The sequence below is a fragment of the Petromyzon marinus genome, chromosome 19, assembly GCF_048934315.1.
Source record: "Petromyzon marinus isolate PM22_M1 ecotype Great Lakes invasive population chromosome 19, UKy_Petmar_22M1.pri1.0, whole genome shotgun sequence".
Taxonomy (NCBI): domain Eukaryota; kingdom Metazoa; phylum Chordata; class Hyperoartia; order Petromyzontiformes; family Petromyzontidae; genus Petromyzon; species Petromyzon marinus.
In genome coordinates, this window is record NC_133685.1 from 15,569,223 (window position 1) to 15,584,983 (window position 15,761).

At 47.3% G+C, this 15,761-nt stretch overlaps 1 protein-coding gene across 6 annotated transcripts in view; it reads right to left on the bottom strand.

The window, feature by feature from the left end:
- Nucleotides 1-11,396, bottom strand: part of LOC116943708 (coagulation factor X-like) — a 43,906-nt gene extending 32,510 nt beyond the window's left edge. Inside the window, exons 1-4 of one of the 6 annotated variants that reach the window (XM_076068189.1) lie at nucleotides 11,220-11,396; nucleotides 10,520-10,614; nucleotides 3,115-3,275; nucleotides 1,714-1,738 (exon numbers count right to left, since the gene is read on the bottom strand). In XM_076068189.1, the coding sequence (XP_075924304.1) occupies nucleotides 1,714-1,738; nucleotides 3,115-3,275; nucleotides 10,520-10,586 (253 nt within the window). In that variant the 5' untranslated portion in view covers nucleotides 10,587-10,614; nucleotides 11,220-11,396. Of the gene's footprint in view, nucleotides 1-1,713; nucleotides 1,739-3,114; nucleotides 3,279-10,519; nucleotides 10,615-10,899; nucleotides 11,011-11,182 lie in introns of those variants that run through there. The other 5 variants (XM_076068188.1, XM_076068187.1, XM_076068185.1 and 2 more) reach the window with 5 other exon arrangements.
- Nucleotides 11,397-15,761: the final 4,365 nt, after the last annotated feature.

Here is a 15,761-nt window from a genome sequence, read left to right on the forward strand (position 1 = left end):
AATCAAGGGTATTTCCCTGTCCCCAGACGACCTGCTTGTCAGTTTTGATGTAGTTTCCTTATTCACCAAGGTTCCTGTACCTGACACCATTGCAATCATTGAAGACTTGGTTCATCAAGGACTAAACACTGAGGTACCCCCCCTGGTGAGACACTGTTTAACCAATACATACTTCACTTGGAATGGAACTTTCTACAAACAAACTGAGGGCACCCCGATGGGCTCCCTCCTTTCTCCAGTTATAGCTAACATTTTCATGGAGAAATTTGAGACTGACGCCATCCAGACTGCCACTCTGCGCCCAACCTTATGGAAGAGGTACGTGGATGACACTTTTGTCATCTGGCCACATGGCCGGCCTGCTCTAGACCAATTCTTTGACCACATCAATTCCATACACCCAGCCATCAGATTTACCATGGAAGTCGAAATAGATGGCAAGATACCTTTTTTGGATGTCCTAATTAAAAAGAGACCTGATGGTTCAATGAGCCACTCTGTCTACAGGAAAGCTACCCATACGGATGCTTATCTGAAACCGGATTCCCACCACCATCCATCACAGAAGAATTCTCTCATCAAGACTCTGTATCATAGAGCCCAATGCATATCCGACCAGGAACACATAAGCAGTGAACTCAAGCACGTACACCAAGCTCTTAGGGCTAATGGTTACTCCGACTATACAATCCGCAAAGCTATCACTCAAACCATGAAGAAGAACCCTCTTGAGGAGCCTTTCAAAACCATCACTTTACCCTACATTGCTGGGATCACAAAAAAGATCTCCAAAATCTTGAATAAACACAAGATCCAGGTCCGTTTCAACACATTACATAAAATCCGTGATCTGGTTCCGTCTGTAAAAGATGTGATTCCGGACATACAATACCCTGGTGTCTACAAACTAAGTTGCCTCTGTGGTAGTAGTTACATTGGAGAAACCAAACGCCATGTCTCGGACCGCATTCGTGAACATAAAGCAGACCTTAAACACGGTAGGACCAACACCTCGGCCGTAGCAGATCATTGTTCTAATTCAGTAGGCTCACATGCCATTGACTTTTCCAAGACGGAGGTTCTTTGTAAGCCATCTGGCTTCCATGAGAGATTCGTTCATGAGGCTATCCACATATACAAGCACAGAGACAATTTCAACCGAGAAGATGGATTCTATCTTAGCAATCATTGGAAAGATTTGATAAATCATTTCAGTTCTTGATTGATTGTTCACGCTTACAGTGGCTTTCAGACAGCATACATTATTAAAAATTTCGTCTCCCCCCTCCTCTTTAAAAAAAAAAATAGATGGACTAGTCCTGGGCAAACTGCCAATCGCTGCGCGTGACGCCAACGTTTTTTAAATAAATAAATAAATGTACCGTTTTAAAAATAAATTTATGCAAACCGACACACCTGATGATGACCGTTTGAGTTATGGTCGAAACGTCGTGAGAATTTTTTATTGTTTTATATATATTTTGTTATTTTGTTGTTTCTCTTCAACGTGACTTTACCGAAAAAACTAAGAATATGAATTACTGCAGTCACGAAAGCTTTAAATCAGAAGATTATTATTGTTTTAAATTCCTAAAATGTGTATTGTCTTACAAAGTATGCAACATACATGCATCAAATTAGATTTTGCACACATTCCTAGAGGTAATTTAGGGACATTTAGCAATGTATTTAGAAATTACATTTAGTACTTACCGACATATGTGTTCCAGAAATCATTCTGGAAAAAAAACACGTTTCATGAGCATTGTGATTACTAAAGAACTGTAAATTATGGTAAGTTCAAATATTTAAGTGCGGAAGTACAATACGATTCTTAACCCAAAATATATCTTCATAAGCAAGATAGTACACGCAAACTTTTCCCATCGTGGGGGTTTCCAATCGTGGATATGACCATTCGCACCAAATATATTGATGTACAGTTCGCCGATTGCTCCCCTGTGACTGCACCATTCACGTGTTAGTTATCCATAAATATATTTGTTTTATGGCTACGTAGGCTGTTTCATGAGCTCAAACGAGTTATGCAGTGGTCAGAAAAGTGTCCTGGTACTCTTGATTGCCAGGTTTTCGGAATGAAGCAGATGAGCTGGAAAATACCTCTGAAGTGCTGCCCTGTGGTTAAAACGTGCACAGGTTTCGGTGTGGAAAATATGCAATGTAGAAGTGTGTTCGTGCTAGAATATTAATGTAATTTACCCTGCATTGCCATGTCGGATCTCTGTGTATTGGAAGTTTTGTCCTTGGCCTAGTTTTGGCTTTGTGTGGGCCCTGTGTGCACATCTCTTAATGTTCGACGGCTTGTGCACCAGATCTTATTTATTCACGATGTACTTACAAAAAATTCCGCAGACTACCTACTGGATCTCCTCTCTGTTTCAAAGAACAAATTTGACCTCAGGTCTTCGCTCATTTACCAGCTTCACATTCCCTATTGCCGTACAAAAACTGGAGGAAGGGCCTTTGCTATTGATGTCCCCAGGGTCTGGAATGCTATTGCCAATAAACTGCAACTTGAATCACTACCTATGAGAGCTTCACTCAAAACTGCTCTAGAGGAGTTGTACAACCCTAGCTGCCACTGCTATTCAGTGGCCTAAAATATGGCTCTAGATTTTGGTGTTATAATTTATTTATGTAATTTATTGTTAAAAATTCGGTCACAGTCCCTATGATCACTGTTACATTGGATTTATGGCTTTTATTTTGGTGATTTCGAAAAGTTTTTTTTTGTTTTGGCCATGTTTTTGTTTATTGTAGTACGGAGTTAGACTGATGGCCTTAATCTTAGTTGTCTTGTGGTTGTTGTTGTTGTTATTTGACTTGCATCCCACTGGGATTTTTGCACACAGCGTTGGTGTACGGTGCTATTTCAGGAATATTTTGATATTTTTTCCTGTATTTTTTGTTTTCACAGTCACATAATCACTTTAAGATGTTTTCTTGTTCATGTTTTTTGTTTGTTGCGGTTGCACCCGATTCAAGAGCCGAATGGCTCACATGGCTATACCAAATAAATGAACTATGAACTATGAACATGCAACGTGCACACGTAATTATGCAGACATTTTGTTTTGTATAAGGGTCACATACCACGAGCTCCTTATTTTTAAATATTTCCATTGCCTCCTCAATGCTGCATGGTTCCTCGTTGCATTCTCTCTCCAGGTTTGCTGCTCGCAGCTCCTCGAAGGCGCTGTTAGCCCGACGCAAACGCGACAGAACTTGTCCAGCGTCCTGTTTTTCCAAAAACACTTCTTCCAACAAGAGGCAATCGTCAGGAAGAGTAATACCAATTTCAATTTACTGTACATTGCCACACCCATTTGTAATGGAGGCTCACCCATCCCACCCTTGAGAGGTGCGTTACTGTCCAGCAGTATTCACCCTACACGTGCAGAGACTCTCCACACTCCCTTCCACCGCACGTCTCTCCTTGGTTATCCTCGCAAGAGCCCTGTGCTAACGTTATTTATCTCCTCTCCTCCCTAACGTTCTAGAATCTCTCTTCACCTCCGCCCAAGTTCCCTCTGTCACCAATCCCCTCTCTCGACCTCTAGCCATCTCCATTTCCTATTCTTCCTTTCTCGCTCTTTTTATTTCGAATTTCCTGGCCAATCCCCTGGCGCTTTACTCACCCCCATCCACTGACCGGGCCTCTAGGCCTTGGGTACTGGTTATAATCCCTTGTTCATCATGACGTCCTTTCTACTTCTATGTCTCAATAGCGTTACGGAGATCGCATGACGTGAGGGTTCTGCCTTTGTAGTGAGGGTTGTAATTTGATGCTGAGGAGGGGGGAGGAGGCGCCTCGCCCCCCCCATGTGGAGTGACGTCACCCACTAATTATTAATGGGAGGGGGGTGTCCATTTGGAAGATGTCACCTCTTCAGGATTATTGAGGGGGCTGTTTGATGTGAAGTGACGTCACCTGCTCATGATTATTAATGAGGGGGGGTGCTACATGTGGAGTGACGTCACCCGCTCATGATTTTTAATGAGGGGGGATCCATGTGGAGGACATCACCTGTAAATGATTACTAATGAGGGGGGCTGACCGACGTGGAGTGACGTCACGCACGGGACACAGACATTCTTGGCTCATAGTAGTAAATACCAACATTGAGTCCAAGCGTGTAATTCTTAAAGTCAGTTTTGTGTTTCTTTTCAATGTTTCCCCACATGTAAATACATATTGTACATACATACAAACACACACACATGGACAATGTGTTTGTGTTTAAGAACCTCACCCATATCCCCAGATATTAACTCATGCACATCCAAAATACAAAGATCTCACGTATAGCCTTTCACAGACGGTTGGGGCAAGTGCTGTTAAAAGCTCTGAAGACCAAACATTGCACTTAAGGGGGTGATATGGTAAGAACCACATCCTGTGGCCTTTGTCTCCCCAGTTCTGGTATTTTTCAAACCACAACAAGTATTCATTTAAGGCTGGGTCCCCCTGGGGGATACCCAGGACGATTTCAGATATTTGTCGCTGAGCTGGAATTTAACCTGGGTTTCTGGGTATGTAGCCGTACCGCTCTTCAAACACACATTCAAGATCATGCACACAGCTACATACACACATGACACCGATCCGATTAACACGGTTGGCTACATATGGTGGGAAAGAAATTCAACATGCATGCAACATTTGGCCACCATTCACCACTAAATACCGTGTGTGTGAAAGGGTGGCAAAAACAACCCCCTACTTCCTCGCGGTGCCGGACAGGCAACTCTGTCGTGGACAGTGCTGTAGGGGGAGGTCCAATTTTGATTGGCTCCTCCCCTCATGGCATATGTGTCCACCACAGGGGCTAAACGGGGGCTCTGGATGGGTGCGAGGGGCTGGTAACCCCTACACCTTCAATTAATTACCACTAAACCACGAGTTAAACTGAAATATGTAACTAATAAGCTTGTGCCGGAGGCCCCGGGGGGCCAGGCATCTATGACGTCTCCTGGCCAAACCCCAATTGGCGGAGCCAGGAGATTGAATATCTACCCTCGGGGCTCCTCCAGAAACAACGAAAAGCCACTACGGGTGGCCACGTGGAATGTTCGAATGCTCACTGCGGAGGAGAGGCTGCCACTCCTCTGTCGGGAGCTGGACTGGTACCGCCTGGATCTATGTGGCATTCAGCAGGTCCAGTGGACCGGCTCTGGCTCCTGCCACCTTGAGGGGTGGACAGTCCTCTACTCGGGGCAGCAGACTGCCAAACAACAGGGTGTGGGTCTTCTTTTGAACAAAATAATGAAGGGGGCGTGGGAGCGTGGCGGTGAGGTGTGGGAAGCTGTAAGCCCCAGGCTACTTTGGGCTCGCCTTTCCATCAACCGGAGGTGAGGAATGGTGGTCGTGGTTACTTATGCCCCCACCGAAGATGAACATCCGTGGAGGGATGCAGGCAAAGCCGATGAGTCAGATGCCTTCTATGACCTCCTGTCACAGGTGCTGGCTAAAGTGGCCTCTCGGGATAGAGTCATCATGTTGGGTGACTTCAATGCCCGAGTTGGTCATGATACTGGCACCTGGTCTGGAGTGATTGGAGGGCATGGGCCAGATCAGCTCAATAACAATGGTAGGAGGCTGCTAGATTGTTGTGCAGCCCATGGCCTTGTAATTACCAACACGCTGTTCCGGCATCGGCGCATCCACACAACATCATGGATGCATGCTGGGTCCAAGCAAGAACATTTGCTGGACTACATAGTGACGGAGCAGCGGATGCGAGCCCATGTCCTTGACACCAGGACCTACCGTGGAGCTGATCTGCCCTCTGACCATCGACTAGTCATCTGTAAGATGCGCCTGCCATTCTTCCACTCCGGTGGTGGGTGTACACCCAAGACCCCATTCCAACCTAAAGTCGCCTGGTCTCAGTTATCTGATGAAAATTGCAAGCGAGAATTTCATCATCATTGCTTGCGGCTGGGATTGGCATCGTCCCCGACTCCTTCTGATGTCGAGGGTAAATGGGCGAGGTTTAGGACTGTGACTCATGCAGCTGCAATGGCTGCTTTGGGTACGCGGTCCAGACCTCCCCAGAGACCCTGGCTGACAGAGGAGGTGTTTAGGATGGTTGAGAAAAAGCGACAGGCCCACTGTCATCGGCTACAGAATCCCACGTCAGAGAATGAGGAGGCTTACCGCAGCCTTCGCTCGGAGGTTCGGAGAGCCGTGAGGCGCTGCAAGGATGGGTGGTGGTCGCGGGTTGCTGAGGAGATGGATACCATCATTAGGGGAAAAAACGGTGATCCAATCTCCGACCCCCAGGAACAGGTTTGCAGATTTTCTGAGCATTTCTGTGAGGTCCTGGGGGAGGGAAAATCCCTCAGCCAGGAAAACATCGTGGCACAAAGTGAGGATGACCCTGCTGAGGCTGCGGTGCCTCAAATATTGGAAGAAGTTACCGCCTGTGAGTGGCTGGCTGAGGTGCCATCTGTTGAGGAAGTAGTGAAGGCAATCCGGAGTCTGAGACCAGGAAAGGCAGCGGGCAGAGATGATCTCCCAAGCGAAATGCTGAGGGAGGGTGGCGTTTGTGCACAGACTGCCCTATATGACATCATAACAACGGTCTGGACCACTGGACGGGTTCCGCAGGATTGGAAGGATGCCCTGGTGGTCCCCCTTTTTGAGAAGGGGGACCGCACAGACTGTAACAACTACAGGGGCATCTCACTCCTCAGTGTGCCGGGAAAGGTCCTGGCAAGGATTATTCAGCATCGCCTTGCCAGGCACGCTGAGGAGAGGCTTGCGGAGCCCCAATGCGGTTTCAGGAAAGGGCCGTCCTGCACAGATGCCATATTTTCTGTCTGCTACAGCAGAGATGTAGGGAATTCCAACAAGACCTACATCTCTGCTTTATTGACCTGGCCAAGGCCTATGATACCACCAGTAGGCCTGGGCTCTGGGTTGTTCTTAGTGCTTTTGGAGTACCTGACCCTCTGCTCACGATCATTAAGGACCTTCATGATGGTGAGCAGGCCTGGGTAAAACTTCGTGGCCGGGAGTCAGAGCCATTCCCTGTACACCTTGGGGTGCGACAGGGATGTCCTCTGGCTTCCACATTATTTAACATATATTTTGACCACGTAGTTCGTGAAGCCTTCAATAGCTGTACCGGGGGAATCACCATATGGTACAGATATAATGGAAGGCTGATCGATGCCCGGGTGTGGTCAAGGGATGGCTCCCTATTGCTCATGTATGCTGATGATTTGGTAATAGCTGCTCATTCAGAGGAGGAGTTGGAGACGCTGCTGCTGAGACTGGAGCGTGCCACTAAGAGGTAGGGCCTTACCATCAGCCCCACCAAAACTAAGCACCTGCCTGGGTATTTTGTACCATCGGACACTCCACCCCCACAACTCCCAATCGGTGATGGGGTAGTTGTGGAGAGAGTGAAGAGTTTCCCATACCTGGGCAGTGTGCTTATGACTGGCTCCAGTTTAACAGCAGAGGTCTCACTCCGAATCAGCTGAGCGGCAATATATTTTCATCGGTTGCGTAATGCTATGTGGAAGCTACCTGGTCTGTCGCTCCGCACTAAGCTTCAGGTCTTCTCGGCCACGGTCATTCCCTCCCTTCTCTACGCTTGCGAAACGTGGACCCCCCTAATGGAACATCTTCGCTGGTTAGAAACATTTAGGCTGGCCTGCCTATGATCCATCCTGGGTTTAACTAGACTGGATTGTGTGAGGAGCTCACAAATACTTGAAATATCTGGGCAAGGTCCCATCGGTGAGCTCCTCCGGCAGGGAAGGCTGCAATGGCTGGGTCATGTAGCCCGCATGCCCTGCCACCGCATGCCGAAACAGCTTTTGTTCGGCCGGATTGAGGGGGCTAAGCGGGCGCGGCACGGGCTAGAGAAGAGATGGAGTGATGTGGTACAGGAGGACGTGGTACCAGCGGTGTCAAGATCGGCCTCTGGAGGAGGCTCGTGAAGGACGCTACTGGGCAGTTGGAGGTAGTTGCCCTCCAACAACAACGGAGGGTGGAGGAGCGACGTTCAGAACAACGAGCGGAGCGCCGGGTGGCTAAAGCACAGCAGGTTGGCACAGTAGGGGGCACAGGTGGTGCATCAGCCAGTCATCTCAGTCAGTGGATCCGTGGCACCTGGGTCTGCCCCGTGACCTCCTGCCAGCGGGCGTTCGACACTTCACGTGGCCTCAGGGTGCACATAGCCTGGCACAAGTGTCGTGGTGACGTCACCGCCACTTAGTGGCGAATGGCGGTTGTTGTATAATAATACTCGACTGTGAAATATTTTACAGTACTACCAGTTCAAAGCTACTAGATTAGCACTGAGGTAATACATAACGACCGAATTTGCACAGGACTTTTAGTAGTTCTTGTTACATGTGTAGTGTCTTCAAAATTTACTTACATAGATACGTAACAAGTCAACTGCTTACACTTTATTCACCTGTTCTTGTGCCAGTTATAGGCACTACCATAACTATCTGTATGGACAGATATGCTTAACTTCTCCCCGCTCTTATCTATTCTGCACCTCACTTATCCTGCACTCAGCAGCTCTGCTCTCAGCGACTCTGCACACAGCAGCTTCGCACCCAGCGACTCCGCACACAGTGTCTTCGCACTCAGCGACTCCGCACACAGCGTCTTCACACTCAGTGACTCCGCACACAGCATCTTCACACTCAGTGATTCTGCATACAGCAACTTCGCATCTCCACCGCTGCCCTCACCTGCGCTCCCTCAGACCTGCTCACCCATCTGTCCCGGGCGGGAGGTTCAGCCAACAACCACCCGGCGACGGCGTGAGGGTTGAGGTCCCGTTGACGGCTGGAGCGGCAGCGGCGAGATGTCTTCACTCTTGGTTCCCGGCAACAACCCCCTCGCTCACACACACTCCCCCTTATATCCCCTGCTCATCCCGAGTTCTCACGTGTTTCCACTTAAGCTGCCGCCAGGCCGGCACCAGTTGTCCCATTAATCTCTTATCATCATTACTCGCCATCTTCTGTCTCCTAGGCGCCAACCTCCGTTCACAGCGTAGCACCTGTTTGACCTCAGTTGTACCCGCTTCTCCCCTTAATTACTGGCGGTTCGTCTATGCAAACCTCATGTTGCAATATGCACACCTGTTTGCCCTCCGTTGCACCCGCTTAACTGTGTGCATCACGTATTTCTCTCCTCTACACATGTTTGAGCATTGGCCTTGCCTTATTAGTGTACACTATTACTTAATTACTTCTACCAGGTGTTGTTTGTCTGCTAGAGGCGTTGGGGCACCGCCCACCAAGCAGCTGGATATGAGAAAATATTTTTCTAATAAACAATACTTTTCTATAAATTGTTTTGTTTTGACATTTTTTTTAATACTGTATAGTGATTCTTTCAACGTGAATTGCCTAATGAAGATAACAATTTAAGTTCATATTAAAAACCGCTGCAACACAGTCTGATTTGTGCCTCGGGAGGTCTCGGGCGGCTGTGAAGGCTTCCCAGTGAGAGATATCCCTTCATTCATTGCGATTAGCTTAGCATTTTAGCCACGTCGTTTGAGACCCATTCAGGGTGGTGAAAAGGTCCGCACATGGCTGTAATCACCATGTCACAACGCTAGGTTGCACTGTGCAAATATAGCAGGTCACGGCCTACACGGTCTAGGAGTAAATAGCAATAGCGATGGCAACAGGTGCAGCAAACAAATTGGCAACGAATACTGTGGAGTCAATCCTAAATATTCCATTTGAAAGGATGAAAGGGTTGTGTAGTGTAGACTTGAGGGTCATGAGTATAGCATTTGATTGCTTTTTTATTTCGTATTGTTAATAAATGCCTACCATTGGTAGATAAGACAGTTATATCACTGTCACGGGAAGGCCAATAACATGAGGTTTTTCTTAATTAGAACACCATATTTTCAGAGGTCACTCACAACAGCCTCATCCCATTGGCGGAGCCAGTGGGGAGCCAGTAGGGTGGGGTGTGGTGGCACGTGCACCCCCAATGATCCGATCGAAATACTTAATATCAGACTCACAGAATTGTGCACAGTTGTGTATACAGTACACGTGTCAAATAAAAAGTAAGGGACAAGTCTTTACAAACAACTCCTATCATTTTTAATTGCTGGAGGAGTTGCCCTCCCTACCTGAAAATCTTGGTTCCACCATTGGCCCCACCTAGTGGAAATGTCACGAGCCGCCACTGACTACTACTTTATTACTGCCACACTGCTGGAACCTTGCTGTGCTATTTGTTATCAGATCAAATACAATTGTAACGTGCCTCCAAATGTACTGACTTTTGGTGTCAAACTTTGCAAATCTGCCGACCATTTCAATGGTGTAAAAGAAATTAGAACACTGCTGATTGTGAGTAACTGTGACATTGTTTATGCCGTAAACAAAAAAAAATCCCCCCCAGTCACGACACATTGCATTTATGAAGCCTTGAAAGGGAATGTCCTTCTTCGTTGCATCTAACATTAATAAACGTGAAGTGTTGACTCACCTGCGCACAAGGTCCCCGGGATAACGCTGCCAATGAGGAGCACGAAAGTGGCTGAGGGCAGCGCCATGGTCTCCCAGCCGTTCGGAGTTCACCTCCTACAGGAAACACAACTCATGCTCGTGTAGCCTCTCCATATATGAAGCAACTACATTTCGGAGGGAATATCAACCATGTGGATAAAATCACCCACGACTTGGCACCTGGCTTTATAAAATAAACCGTTTGCGGTAAGATACTGTTGCTAATCAGGTTTCAAATACGTATTTCTGTTCACGTTAAAATGGGAGCAAACTAGTGTTTAAACGTGACTAAATGCTCTGGATCACGGTTTACTTGGCACAGTAGCGCAGCAATACTCGTGCCTTAAAGCAAGAAGGTACCTGGGTTCGATCCCCGACTCTGTTGCTAGTTTGTATGTTCTCCCACCTGTTATGCACGGCCAAACATCACCAATGCTGAAATATTACCTGTACATTTCTCATTTGGGATCAGACACAGAGGCAACATCACCCCCTATTGTGAAAACTTAGTAGGACCCTCCTGAAAAAAAGAGTCTTGAGAGTCGGTGAGGGTTTCTTGGGTAAAACAAGCGGAACTATAATATTATTAGAATCAATGTTATTCTCTATTAAAAGTTAATATACTGTACAAGCATCTGCGTACATGAGAAAAGATCAACCGGAAAAACACAAATCCTCACGTGATGATGATTCCTGTCCCACGGAAGTGTATCGAATGCGAGACGCCTGAAATACCGTGACGAGAGAGTGTCACATACTCAGATCGACAATTGCACCACGTTTGTCACGTGACACCACACCCCCGAATGCCCTGTAAAAAATGGGCTAAACCACTGCGGTTGTGATCCAAAATTGGTCACAGTACAAGGTTCTTTTGAGTCTGTGCGGACAAGCAACAGTTGGCATTGATGTATGAACATGGTTATCAGGTTGATGATATCGATATGCCTCGGTTAGACCATCTACTTAAACATACAATTTTATAGTTTACTCAGGGACAGTAAATATTCATAATTGTGTCTCTGTTCCTTCTAACTGGGGGTTGTGTGCCAATGGTTTCTTGGAGGAGTTAAATTATGATGCACCATCTGTGCGAGGTTATTGTTACTGTAATAGTTAAGCCACGGGAAATGTGTGTTTGATTTATTGGCATTGACAATGACCTTGGAGGGTTAACGTTTTGGGTTTGATAAGCAATGTTTACCACCTCCCCCGTGATGTCCATCACAACTGCTGTGGTGACCTGCTGAGGCCATTTCTCGTAAATGCTAGAGCGGCAGAGCTCCACGCTGGCAACAATTGTGCAGTACCTCGTGAAAATAAGCTCCTGGGTTCGATTCCCGATTTGGGTGGTGTGGTTTTTTTATGCGTGAAATTTGTTTGCGTGATTTTTTTTTCAGCATGAGGTTTGTATGTTCTCCCCCTGTTCAGGTTGCCTTACATAACAAAAAAAACCCCTAAATGTTAACGATATTGGGCATACACCCCAATGCTGGAAATTGCCTACAAATCTCTCAATTGAAATTACGTACAGCAGCAGCAACATCGCCCCCCTGGATGAAATAAAATTGAGACTCGGTAGAGCCTTACTAGATAAACAAGAGTAATAAAAAGTATTTTAGGCCATCTAGAGTTAAGACAGTGACGATGCAGGTTTTAAGGCTTTCCTGGGTAAACAAGTCATCTTACCTATTAACGTCATTTTTTGTCTGTCTGTCCGTTTGTCTGTCTCTGTGCACGCAACTTGCGAAGGATTTGGCTCGCGAACCGTGGGGTTTATGTATTTAAAAAGTTGCCGGTTACCACGCTGTAAGCCCCGTGGTGAGCCAGCGCTATTCCGTTTTCCCATCCGTCAAATTTAAAGTAGTTAAATTAGCAATGTAGTAATATTTTCTATTACTTAATTATTTCCTCGCGCCACTGAAGCTGCCGGGGGGTTGCCCCTAGCAACGCACATGTGTCATCGGTGAAGGGGGGAGGGGAATTTCTCATTCGCGTTCAAAATGCAAATAAAATACACTAAATTCATCAAAGTGTCATGTCCTCTTGTCCCTCCCCCCACCCCAATGTGTGCACTTACTAATATAGGGTCGGTATATAATAATATTATAGTGCTTAGTATTATTGTAGCGTAGGCTGGGGGATGGTGGGGGGTGGGGGATTGCAGCCCAGCCCCAGCCTGCCAAGGTGCCACCTCGGCCGGCTGGGTAATCTAGGCGAGGCCGGGGGCTCTGCATGGGACTAGGCCTCACCACGCCACTCTGTCAGGTTCGTAGTTTGTGCTATAGAGTCAATATATATTGCTATAGAGTCAGCATGTACTACTGTAGCGATAGCAGGTAACACCACAGTCAGTATGCACTGCTGTTATCATAGCAGGTACCACCACAGTTAGTATGCACTGCTGTAGTGAAAGCAGGTACCACCACAGTATGCACTGCTGTAATCGTAGCAGGTACCACCACAGTCAGTATGCACTGCTGTTATCATAGCAGGTACTGTGGGGGCCGATGTCCACCTCCCCGCTCCCCGTGAGCGGGCGGGGTGCGACGTCCACCCCCTCCACTCCCCCCTCCTCCTCTTCGACCGTCTCTCGCCGGGTCCCTGCCGATCGGGTGATCGCCCCCCCCCACGCCAGCGCCCTCTCTGAGGGACTTTGCTACTCGGCTGGCTCACCACCGCCCGGGTTTATCTCCCCCACGCACACGTACTCCACCACACAAAAACGAACGCGGAGGCGTGCACGCGCCCCTGCAGGCGCGTATTTCACTCATAAAGGCTGGCGCTAATCAGAACAGCAGTATGAATATGCGCATACACCTCCAGGGGGTTAAACCCTAATCCACTTGCACACAAAGGCTAATGCTAATGTAAACTGAAAAGAAACGTCAGCTGTATGAATATCTATAGGCGCGTGCTTCCCCAACGGCCAGCGCTACGGCCCCCAGATGACCCGGCAGCGTAGTGCAAGCACGCGGTGCAAACTCGCTGCGTAAAGCGCGCTGTGTAAACACGCACGTGAGTGCTTACCACCGCCGAGGTTACCCCACATACGCTGTTTTCGCCCATTACGAATTGTTCTCCCATGCCCAGTAGTTTGAGCCTTCGGTTTTGCTCTTTACGCCTAATATTCCACCCTCCGTCCTCCCCACAATGTTGTGAGTAACTCATTGCGGTTGGCCCAGGGTAACGTTTTCTTTTTGCGCCCATACAATTTTAAGCCAATTTAGGGGCACCGCAATGTAACCTGTCCTGTGGGGGTCGGCCAATCGCCTGGCACCGGGAAACTGTGGGACTCTCCCCCTAGGGGCCCTTCGGATTAAAACCCGATGTGCCAGGCAACCCCCCGCCAGGACACTATGTGGGTGCACTGCGTGCGGGTGTGTGTTTAGTGCGGGGGGCGGGAATGAGTGCCAGCCCAGGTCGTGGCACCACACACCTTTATGCGGCCGTCTGAAATGCTCTTCCGATACTAGTGTAGTGGTGTTATTTCACGCGGATAACTTTTTTCTCCTGTGTCACTTTTGTTCGAACAGAACTCCTCACGTTCAACACCATGTAACTCCATCGCAACCCTCCCGCTTGTGCTGCTCGCCTTCTCCGCTCGCTTCGCTCACTCCGCTCTCTCTCTCTTCCACCCTCTCCGCTGCTAGCCTGCTCTCTCTCTCCTAGCCTCTCCACTGCTAGCCTGCTCTCTTTCTCACTCTCCTAGCCTCTCCGCTGCTAGCCTGTCTGCCACGCTTCGCTCACTCCGCTCTCTGCTAGCCTCTCCACTGCTAGCCTCTCACTATATATCCTGCTAGCTTCTCCACTGCTAGCCTCTCACGATATATCCTGCTAGCTTCTCCACTGCTAGCCTCTCACTATATATTCTGCTATCTTCTCTACTGCTAGCCTCTCGCTATATACTCTGCTAACTTCTCCATGGCTAGCCTTCCGCTATATACTCTGCTAGCTTCTCTACGGCTAGTCTTCGCGCACTCACACTTAGGATTCCAGCTCTGTTCTTCACCTGAGGACGGCTGCTTGTGTTGTGGTCGAAACGTCGTAAAAATTTTATTTTATTATGTAAATTTATTTTATTTTATTATTTCCCTTCTGCGTGACTTCACCGAAAGAACCAAGAATATGTCGTGACTCGTTTACATTTTTTCATGGTAGGACTATCCACTATGCCACACTTACCTTTGACTAAAGCACTGCTGAATAAACCACTCACACTAAAATTTCACGTTATCATGTTTTAAATTAATTGTTTGTACAATTCAACGACAATGTTTGAAGTGCGAGCACTGTTTACCAGCGACGGGAGAGCTGGGGGGAGAGAGGTGGGGGTTGGGGAAGCATCGTTTTTGTTTTGATTTAAAGCTTTCGTGACTGCAGGGATTCATATTCTTGGTTCTTTCGGTAAAGTCACGTAGAAGGGAAACAATAAAATAATTTAAAAAACGCCACTTTTTTCAAATTTTCTTGTTGTGGTTTTCACACCTGATGATGATTGCTTGTGTTGCAGTCGAAACGTCGTGAGAATTTTATTGTTTTATACATTTTTTATTTTATTGTTTCCCTTCTACGTGACTTTACCGAAATAACCAAGAATATCGTTTTTGTTATTTTACTGGAACCTATCTACGTGACTTTACCGAAAGACCCAAATAATATCTTATGCATGACTTTGTACTTTTTCAGATTAGTTACCTTAATTGTGTAGATAATGGGAGTTGTAATCTAAACTCCACATTATTGTTTATATAGAGTATACTGCACATCATTCTATCGTTTTATTGCATTTCCTGTAACTGTTACCCACCCAGCATATTTCATTTTCACACGGTCCATCACAACAGCAATCCCAGCCCCAATCTTCAACATCAGTGAACTTGTACTCCTTATGGAAAGCGCACGGGCTCTTGATGGCCTTCCTACAGGCCGAGAAAAGCACATCGTCACGATGTGAGGGCAGCGTGCCGACAATCCCCGCCGTGCACGGCTCCCTTGTGTCCACTTTGCCGCTCCACTCTTCCAACGTTCCCAGTTTAAAGTCGAATATGCCCTCTACTTTTTCAGGCGCCAGATGGTCCAACGGCTTGCTGATCATGACGGGGTTTCTCAAGCATTGTTCGGTTGCTTTCCTGAGTGTATCAATCAGCACAAACTTGGTTGTGCACGGATTAGTTTTGTTATTCGATGTATACTCATCACCGGCTTCGTTCAAGAACCAC